The sequence below is a fragment of the Meles meles genome, chromosome 6 (assembly GCF_922984935.1).
Source record: "Meles meles chromosome 6, mMelMel3.1 paternal haplotype, whole genome shotgun sequence".
In the NCBI taxonomy this organism is placed as follows: Eukaryota; Metazoa; Chordata; class Mammalia; order Carnivora; family Mustelidae; genus Meles; species Meles meles.
In genome coordinates, this window is record NC_060071.1 from 136,623,909 (window position 1) to 136,634,210 (window position 10,302).

The 10,302-nt window shown below is 47.1% G+C and overlaps 1 protein-coding gene across 1 annotated transcript; it reads left to right on the forward strand.

Moving 5' to 3' along the window:
* Positions 1-190: 190 nt before the first annotated feature.
* On the forward strand, positions 191-8,338 carry NPC2 (NPC intracellular cholesterol transporter 2). The gene is made up of 4 exons (XM_046007732.1): positions 191-331; positions 3,770-3,877; positions 5,004-5,176; positions 7,535-8,338. The coding sequence occupies exons 1-4, from the start codon at positions 250-252 to the stop codon at positions 7,619-7,621; spliced, it is 450 nt and encodes a 149-aa protein (XP_045863688.1). The 5' UTR covers positions 191-249; the 3' UTR covers positions 7,622-8,338.
* The last annotated feature ends 1,964 nt before the right edge of the window (positions 8,339-10,302 follow it).

Genomic DNA, 10,302 nt, shown 5'->3' on the forward strand with positions numbered 1-10,302 from the left:
CGGCGGGGCGGAGATGGATCCAAGCCTGCGGAGCCGCGGAGCGGACCAGATGGGCGGAGATAGCTGGCGTCTGGGCGGGACCGAGGCAAGCTTGGCCCTCCGGGCCGGGGGGCGGGGCGCGGGCAGGGCCCGCCCTGGATGCTGGTGATGAGTGGCCTGACCAGGCTCCTCCCCCGGCCCGCCCCGGCAGGTTTATCTTGTGACTGGGAAGCTCCCGTCTTCCTTGCGCTTGGAACCTGTTTAGCTGCGATGCGTTTTTTGGTCGCCGCGTTCCTGCTCCTGGAGCTCGGCGCCTCCGCCCTGGCGGAGCCGGTGCATTTCAAGGACTGCGGTGAGCCCCAACCTGCCCGAGATTCCCGCGCCCTCTGCAGCAGTCCCCTCGGGAACCCCGCGCCGAGACCCCCGGGCTCGGTTGGGCGGGTCCCGCGGGCGGCCAGGCTCAGCCGCTGGAGTGGGCTGGGGTCGGGGAGAAGCTTCGGGCGGCGAAACCCAAAGGCAGACAACTTTGTCTCTTTCCTGAGACGCGTAGTTGGGGTCCCTGGACATTCCCTGGAGCTGGGCCTTTTGCTGAAGTTTCCTAAAGTTTGTAGGGCAAACCACTAGAGATCCCAGTGCTGCGCGGGGCGTGAGCGGTGGGGCGTGAGCGGTGGGGCGCAGAACTTCATGTCCGCCTCGTATCTTGGATGACCTCTCCCTCCCCACGCCGCTTGCTTTTATTTGTAATTTTCCTTTTGCTGACAAGTCAAAAGCCAATTCTCCTTTTCATGATTTACTCCATTGCCGCTTCCCTTGGGCTATATCATTTTGTGACTCTTAATCACTGTTTCCTCCTGTACGTAAAACTCGTGTTGCTGGTCACAGCTTGTGACACATAACCTACTCTTGTCTCTGTGGAAGGGATTTTCTTTTTTGAAATACAAGGGGGGAGGGGCAGGTACTAAATAGTGAGTCAAGTCTATGGAATTATTTGTTCGAGCAGAACTTTCCAGAAGTGAAAAGGTGGGATGATAAGTGAAAGAAGACATTTTATACGATCTGTGAGCTGGAAGGAAGCTTGGAATCCTGGAGTCAATTCTGGAACTCCAGAGATGTCGGGTAACTTACCCAAAGTCACCCAGCAGAGTGGGAACGAGAATAAGTTTGATCCTTTATATCTAGTGCCCAGGTATAGTAACTGCTCAGTAAATATGTGTTGAAAAAGTAAATGAGGGACTAGATAGTCTCCACTATAGCATCAGAATTTATGTTGAGGCAAAAACAAAGTTGGGCTAGAAGACAGGATTGATTAAAGAGTAAAGACTACAGGCCTCTTGATACTTAACAAACACTGTTCCACTGAACTACTGGCACTTGAAAGATGCTATTATTACCTCAAATTACTGCCTTTCCCTCCATTAAACTTAGTGGCCAAATTTGGATGAAGATTTTATATTAACTTTATTAACTCATTCAGCCCTCAGGATCTGTTTTACAGATGAGGAATCAGGCACATGGAGTAACTTACCAAGTTCTTAGAGCTAGTAAGCTATAGGAAATTAGTGGGTGTTTGTGAACCACTTTGGGTTTCAGTGGTAACATTAAATTAACATTAAAAACAACAACTATGGAAACCAAATCCAGATACCGTTCTGCTCATTTGAAAAAAGCAGATGTACACCTATGGCAAGAACTTCTTAAGGGAAGGATGGTTTCAGTTACAGATTTTCAATTGACTTCTGAATTGGGAAATAACAGTGTAAAAACATCAGTGCCCACATCAAAGGGTTTTTCAAGTGCCGCTTTACCACTCACCCCTTACCCCTAGAGTGGTATTTCCTCAAGTAAGCAATGCGGCCAAGCAGACTGGTTTTGCTATTTTTGCCGATTAGGACTGAGGAGTTTGTTCTGTGGACATTGAAAGTCCAAGCACCTCTTGTCAGTAAAAGTGGATGAAGGAGCTCGAAGTACTACCCTTCCCTCGGGTCCTCCTAGAACACGTGACCCAGTCTGGAAAGAAGCAGGTAGAAGTGGACGTTGAAAGCTCTAGCATAAGCACTCATCTTCAATAGGTTGCAGATTCAAGTTCCGGATACCTGTTTTCCTGTCTGTAGAAGATAGGAGGACTCAGTGAGCGGAAGACAGTGCTTGCAGAAGAGAGTTCTTGCAGGTGTATTTTGAAAACTTTGCCCATGATGGAGAAGCAAGCTGAGGATGAGGGACGGCAAGTTATTATTTACAGACCTCCCTGGAGCAGTGTTGCTCAGTTTGATGAAACTGTCCCAGCCAAGAGCAGGCACAGGCCAAGAAGGCCAAGAGCATCGACATGAGCTTCTCTTTTCGTATCCGATGGGCTGAGCAAACCTGGTGACTGCAAAGGAGAGGCCCACCTTTTGTGTCAAAAAGGAACTTGCTAACCCATGCAGGAGCCGCTATTCTACATTAAATTCGAGGACCAAATCCCAATGAGGTAGTAATAAAATGAACACCTACAAAGTGTGCCTATGTTGCAAACACTTACCTGAGAGCTGTAAGTGTGTTAGCTCACTTACCCTAATGAGGCAGTTACTGGTACTTTCCCCCAGAGGGGTGAAGTATCTTGCTTTGAGGTTTTATAGTAAGTCCTGGAGCCTGTGAGATTGCAAACCCAGGTGTCAGTCCCAGAGTCTCTCTCTCAGCATTGATGGCTGAATGGCAGAGCTTAAGCTTGCCTGGTGGGGGTGAGAAGGGGAGGGTGTTTCGGTGGCACCTGGCTGGCTCAGTTGGTTGGGCGTCTGCCTTCAGCTTGGGTCTTGATCCCAGTGTCCTGGGAATGGAACCTCAGCAGGAAGCCTGCTTCTCCCTCTCCCTCTGCCTGCCATTCCCTGTGGTTGTGCGTGCTCGCTCTCTCTCTCTCTGGCAAACAAATAAAATCTCTTTAAAAAAAACAAAAAAGCTTTCCTTGGTGTAGATGGTGTTAACAGGCAGTTTGCTTGCATTCTCTCCATTCAGCTGTCCAGTTTCAGGGGCCTGGGTCAGACAGTGGGATTTTGAATGATTTTACTGAACCCGTTTAGGTCAAGGATTTATTGGGAACAAAAAGCACTTTTGTCTTTGTTTAGATTGCAGAGACACACAGTGTGTCCCAGAGACACTTACTTGGAAGAACGCTTGTTTCCGAAGTGGAGTATACGCTTGTATACTGCAGATGCATTCTTAAGATTGCCTTCACTGGTAGGGGTATGCAAAGCTCGGTGACCACCAATTTGGAGCGAAATCCGACGGGGGGGGGGGGGGGGGGGCAGTTCAGGAGCAGCCAGTCTCCATGGCAGTTCTGAGCCCTGAGCCATGACTTGTGCCCTAAGTATGCTGCTTTAAATCCTGGCTGGTTCAGTCGTTAAGCATCTGCCTTGGGCCCAGGTTCCTGTGATGGAGCCCCACATCGCCCTGCTCAGCGGGAAGCCTGCTTCTCCCTCTCTCCCTCCCCTTGCTTGTGTTCCCTTTCTCGCTGTCTCTCTCTCTCTCTCTCTCTCTGTCAAATAAATAAATAAAATCTTTTTTTAAAAAATTAAAAAAATAAATCCTGCATGGGGATGGAAGGAGGGGTGGGGATGACTTTCCCTGGTGTAGACCTCCCAAGCTGCAGAGCACGGTGGCTGCCTTTTTATACTTACCCGATTTTCTTCTTTCCCCTTCAGCCATCAAATACGAAGAGTTTCCTGGAGAACAGGGCGCCTTCCCATTAAGTAGGGGACATCACTGGTGCTTTATTTTCCCTCCTATCCCAATTCATTTTTTCTTTTTCGTTTAACAGGTTCTGGGGTTGGCGTTATAAAGGAACTGAATGTGAACCCATGCCCCACCCAGCCCTGCAAACTGCACAAAGGCCAGTCTTACAGTGTCAATGTCACCTTCACCAGTAGTGAGTAAAAGTGGCTGTTGCCTTCAAGTTTATCTTAAAGCCTCACAAGTCTCAAGTATAGGAATGAATGCGGGGATGTGGGGCAGAGGCATTGCAGTGAGGACGTCCGTGACCTCCCTTCCTGCCTGTGCAAAGCTCAGACTTACCTTCCCAAAAGAATTCGCTGGGGACCCAAGAAAAAAAAAAATTGAGCTTCATTTCTAGAAAGGGCATCTACTTTGAATCCTTTCCTCGCTTTCTATGCTGTGGAACTAAACGGGACAGTCTAATAAGAAATCTCAACCTTCCTGTCATCTTCTGTTCTTAAGCCTAAAGACAGCTCTAAATCCTAGAGTTATTTTCTCTCCTGGATGTTACCCTGCCCTCTCTATTGTCCCAATCCAAAAACGTGCTTTGTAAACAAGAGTAATCCCCAACCCAGAAAGAAAGAAGGAGAGAGAGAGAAACAGAGCCAGTACTCTGGATCTTTAGGATAACCTAACAGCTAGTTAGTTGCCCTAATTTAATTGTATTTATTCCTTATACCTGCCCATCTTATGATATGGAGGTTAGAAGAAGAGCAAGAAATATACTCTTCTTTCTAATCTTAGCCAGTTTCTAAAGGGTTCTCTCTCCCTGTTCCAGCCCATGGCATTTCTGTGGAGATCCCTTTCCATTTTGTTCTTAATTTTCTAATGGAGTCCTGCGGGCAGGGCATTTGAGAATCCAGAGACCAGTCTTCTAAAACTCTGTAAGATACCCTGTACACTTTGACAGAAGCTGATATAATTAACAAAGTTACTGCCCCAAAACTCCGTAACTTTGTTGGATAAGGTTATTTACGTAGCTCTGATTCCCCCAAGAAACTGAAAGACGGTTAAGAGCAAGGTGGGAGTGAGAGCAAAGAAAGCAACCGTCTTGGTTGCTTTTTCTGTTTTGTTTTTAGAGTGAATACTTAGTCTGTAGCATTCACAGAGGTATTAGGCATAAGTACAAAGAGAAATAGACTCTAGGAATGAAGAAATACAGACGTGATGATTTGTTCCCCTCGCAGTGCCATTGCTTGGGACCATATCTGAGTTTTTTGCCTTAGGGTTTAGAAATAGGCTGTTCCTTTTACTCTCTAACTCTCTTTTGTTCCTCTTAGGTATTCTGTCTCAAAGTAGCAAAGCTGTGGTGCATGGCATCGTGTTGGGCGTCCCCCTTCCCTTTCCCATTCCGGAGGCTGATGGTTGTAAGAGTGGAATCAACTGCCCCATCCAAAAAGACAAGACCTACAGCTACCTGAATAAACTGCCCGTGAAGAATGAGTACCCCTCCGTAAGTGACCTTGTCGTTCGGGATGCCGAAGGCCTGTGACTAGATGAGAACTCTGAGGAGAGGGGGCAGGAAGAGAGAAGATTGGGGTCGGGGTCCTTCATCTGTCTGTGATGAAGCAGCAGAAGCTCAGAGGGGCGAGGAGATGAGTGGGAGTGTTAGGAATCCTGAGGTAAGGCAGATCCTCTTCACCACGGCCCTCTGTTCTTTGTCACCTCCTGATGCCATTTTGATACACACTGTCTCCCTCCATCCTCCTGACCACACTTCGCTAGGCAATATTACGTCTGCTTTATGAGTGAAGAAATTTGAGCCTCCAGTGTTAAGCAGTAGGAACAGAGTCTACTCTGCTCAGAAACATTACATCTCGATCTGGAGCCGGGCCGTGTGATCCCCAAAACCTAGGCACTGTTAAAAGATTGTAGGCAGGGGCGCCTGGGTGGCTCAGTGGGTTAAAGCCTCTGCCTTCAGCTCAGGTAATGATCTCAGAGTCCTGGGATTGAGCCCTGCATCGGGCTCTCTGCTCAGCAGGGAGCCTGCTCCCCCCGCCCCCACCTTCTCTCTCTGCCTACTTGTGATCTCTGTCAAATAAATAAACAAATACAATCTTAAAAAAAAAAAAAAAAGATTATAGGCAGATATTAAATAGTTCCAGATGCCAAGTTATCAAAAAATCCTGCTTTCTCCATTAATCTCTTAAGAGAGCAGTAGTCTCCCAGCTCCACAGTAGAAAGGTCACTTTCTCCACACACTTCTTTCTCCCCTGCGTCGGTCTCCAGCCCCTACCTTGCCCTCTGACTCACCCTTCTATACCTGCTTCTTTAACTACCAGACACTTGTGAGGCAGAACCTGTTGGAATGGGCTTGTGTTAAAGATAGGAATCCAGATGGGCAGCCCTGTCAGGACCCCTCTCACTCTTGAGAGCTTTTCCTGTATCTTCACTTAATAAACTTCTATGGCTTTACTCACAAAAAAAAAAAAAAAAAAAAATCCTGATAAGAATAGAGGAAGTAAAGGGATTCCTGTTTTCCATAAAGGAAAACAAGCTGCATTTTTTTTTGGGGGGAAAGGAAATCAAGGAGAACCCAGCAGCAGCCTGGCCATTTATTTTTTAGGAATGGCAAGTCATTGAAGAACATTGCAAAGAGACTCTAATAGCGGGTATCTGTGTTTAAGGGATGTCAGAGACCCTACAGGTCAAGATTTGTAGATTAATTTGCAGAGTATCCATAAAATCACTGGCATTTCTGAGTCTCTGGTTCCTTACATGGAGTGTCTGATTAGGGCCTGCCACTTAGTAGGCATTTTGTATATGGTGGTTATTGTTAAGTAAATTACATTTCATTTGAAAAAAGGCTTAAACTCTGTTAATTTAGGCATTAAGTGAAACAGTAGTTAATGTGCTAAAGTCTTAAAAAACTTACAAGTTTCCAGAAGCCAGGTATCCTGGTCACTCATGTTTTGTAAAGAAACATTTGAGTACAAATTAGAGGTAGTAACTAATAACAGGTAAGCAATTATCTACATAAGAAAGGACTGGAAAATTATCAGAGATTTATTAAGAATTAGAAAGGGCAGGGGCACCTGGGTGGCTCAGTGGGATCCCAGCAGGGTCCTGGGATCAAGCCCCGCATCGGGCTCTCTGCTCATTGGGGAGCCTGCTTCCCTTCTCCTCTCTCTCTGCCTACTTGTGATCTCTTTCTGTCAAATAAATAAATAAAATCTTTTAAAACAAATTAGAAGGGGCAATCCATACTATAACAAATCAAAGCAGAGTTTTCTAATGAAGTGTGTTATTAAAAAAAAAAAAGTTCAAGATATAACTAAAGCTATTTTGCTACAAAGCGTTACTGTTCCAGAAATTATTCATAAAGTCCTAAACTTCTTCAGACATCCTTTGTGTGTTGACATTTTCAGTACCAGTAACAAGGTATTTTGTTATGCATACGAATCTGACGTTCTGCTCTCTGCTCCTAATTGGTTATGCTTGGAAAAGCTGGATCAGATTGCCAAATCTATAAGAAATTGTTTAAATGTAAAATTACCTCCCCTGCAAGGCTTCGTCATGTACTGTTCATCTCAGAGGGACAAGAACGCTTTAGGAATTAGATGCCACGAGTCAGTGAGGTGAGCGTGTGACGCCACTAACACCGAATCACACGTGGGACTTGGTTTGCTCGTGCGAGCTCAAGTGCACCAGCTGTGCCCACATCCCAGGCCGCCCTCCTGATGGCATGATTCAAGAAGAGAGAGCTGAGGAATTAGGCAGTTTGTTATTAGGAGTGAGTCATAGTTAAACCTGTTCTGGATGGAGGCGAGGTCCTGCTTTCATTTTCCCAATTATTTTTCTCTTTCTCCAGATCAAACTGGTGGTGCAGTGGGAGCTCCTGGACGACAACAAACAGCATCTCTTCTGCTGGGAAATCCCAGTGCAGATCGAAGGCTAGATCTGCTGCTGCCAGTATGTCTGTCAGGGGGTGAGAGGGCACAGGAGAAATCCAGTCTAACCTAGATCAGTGCCATAAGATGAAAGGACTTTCCACACCACTGTGTTATGCCTACAGCCTCCAAGGGGTTCCAGACCCCCTTTCCTGAGAGCTGAACTATTGCCCTTGTAGTATCTTTTGTGAAGGAGTCGGGGAGAGACGAGAGAAGGAGGGGGATAGGCATGGCTTGAATTGCCTTCAGTGTTTTTTGCTGTTGGAAGGAGGGTCCAGCAGTCAGGACCCGAGTGAGGCTGTGTAGGGCTGTTGGATAACTTGCCCTCGGGTTATCGGCCCTGGCAGCAGAGGGCGGGTTCCAGACCTCCCCCACCTCCTGGGATACCACATCTGCAGGTTCCTCGACTCCAAGTGCCTCTTTGAGTTCAGCGCATTGGGCCAGCACCTCAGCTCCGCTGCTCGACGACAGTGACTTGCTGTCTGGCGGTGCCCAGCCTCTCGGTGGAGGGGAGGTGCTCTGCCACAGAAACTCCCCTCTGAGCGGCCGGTCCTCTATGGTGACCTCCTGTCTCCTCTTCTGTCTTACGTGGTTTTCATTAAATGCAGCACTTGATAGCAGATGTTTGCTTTTTTTTTTTTTTAACAACACTAACTTGTGGCTTCCTGATGCCCCTGGAAATGTCCTTTTGAAGTAAATAAAACTTGGCAGTCTTGTCTTCTGCATGTTGGTGGTGGTCACCTGCTTCTTTCAGAGTGTTTTCCCCCAGGTCTGTGGAAGGTAGACACCCGGCCCCATGGTCCCACAGTGCAGTAAAGACAGGACGCGTCCAGTCACTGCCCTTTCTTCTCTCTTCGCCCTATTAGACTTTGCCTATCTGTTTTATACAGAACGACATGATAGTTTTGCTCTATTTTGCACACTCTAGACACCACCGATGTGCTTGAGAGAGGCAGTGAAAGCAAACACCACCTAGTTCAATGATAACGTGTGAAAGGTCAAGGGAACTCAGCGGGGGGGCGGGGAGCAGAGAGCAAGAGGTTGCAGGTTGGCATGAAGCATAGTAGTCTTTTGGGAGTCATAACCATGAGGAAAGCCTAGAAGCTTAAAAATGAAGGGGGCAGTTGTGGCAGATAACGGCCAAGTTAATGAGATCTTGGCTTTTATTGCTTTTGAAGTGCAAGTATAATCATGGAGCGTGTATTTCCCTGCCTGTTTTAATCAGTGTTCTGTCCATCACCTTTTAGCAGTCACAGGTGCAACAGCCCTACTCATGAGTGAGTTGGGGAAGGTGGATCTTGAAAGGCCATCCCTTTTAGATTGGGGTGCCTAGGCAGCAAGTAAGTCACGTGGTCCAGTTCATTTCATCCCAGTAACTTTGCTAGAACCTTAGATTTCCTTGGCTTGTGAGTTTCCCAGGAAAACCACCAGGGGACAGGCATAGATCAGGAATAAAGTTAGCAGCAGCCAAGACTTACTAGTTAATTCCCAGAGCCATTCAACCACTGTCTTCTTTAGCTGAGACACTTTGTGTATCCTCTCAAGTTGTGTCTAGGGAGTCAGCCCACTCATGGGTGTCGCCATGATGGGGCCTAGGTCTGTCAGACTCGGACGACTCTGGAGGTATGTAACGGCTGTGGGTTCTGGCTTCAGACAGCTGGTAGTTGGATCCTGGCTTTGCCAATTCATAGGACTACCAGGGTAGTCTGCAAATCCCTTAACCTCTCTGTGCTTCTGTCCGCTTCTCTGTTAAATAGGTATAATGAACACCAGGGCTGCAGAGCCTAAACAGGGTGATTCACGGAAAACACTTAGAATGCCCCCCGGCCCATGGTGCACACTTGGTAGATGTTAGCAATGATTCTAGGAGGTAGATCTTGTTCCTCATCTAGAAACAGCAGGAAAATCCGAAGGTTCAATCAGATGTATGCTGATAGGTCACCTCCAAAAAATGAGCCCATCCTCTGCATGGAACTTTTTGAGATGCCTGGAAAAGCTCAGTTCTCATGTTTGACCGCTCTCTCCCTGCTCCCAGAACACTGCTTCTGTTACCGAGCGCACTCGAAGCTCACAGCGGCCCACCCTGCGTTCCATACTCATGCCCTCACATGCTAAAAGAAGACAGAAGAAAAATAGCGCAGCTAGCGCCCATCCTTCAGGCAGAGCAGGAAGGTGACGCAACAGCTTATGAACTGTTTACCAGCCACTGTGAGGCTACACGGAGCCTGCCCTGTGAGCTGGGGAGCGCTCCCGTGGGGGGATTAGTTTGAAAGGTCGTCTTCTGTACAGACGGTTCATAAGCGCCCCCTGAGTTATTAAAGCATTGAGAAGCACTGAACCTTGGGCTACCTAAAAAAGGTCGCGCTCTTTCCAATGACAGTCTCATACTTTTCTAGTCCACTGAGCAAGCTGTGGAGGCTCAGACACAGCTCCTCTCTTGCATGAATTCCAGGCCAGAACAATCCCAGACTCCGGTCATTAAAAAAGCATGCTCACAGAGTAACCGGAACCCGGTGTCTAGTATCTCCAGTTTGGGAGAGGGTTAGGTGGGAGAGCTGACATTTAGTCAGATCTTGAGGTTAATGAAAAGCAATAAGCATGGAGTAATTTCCAAGCTTGTATGTTTGGTTTTGAAATCTTAGTTGATTTTTTTTTTAAGAATTAAGATTAATTTTAATCATCAAAGGCT

Coding starts and splice junctions, on each gene's coding strand:
- NPC2 (XM_046007732.1), top strand. CDS start 250: ATGCGTTTTTTGGTCGCCGCGTTCCTGCTCCTGGAGCTCGGCGCCTCC. Junction 3,878..5,003: donor CAATGTCACCTTCACCAGTA/GTGAGTAAAAGT, acceptor TGTTCCTCTTAG/GTATTCTGTCTCAAAGTAGC. Junction 5,177..7,534: donor TGAAGAATGAGTACCCCTCC/GTAAGTGACCTT, acceptor CTCTTTCTCCAG/ATCAAACTGGTGGTGCAGTG.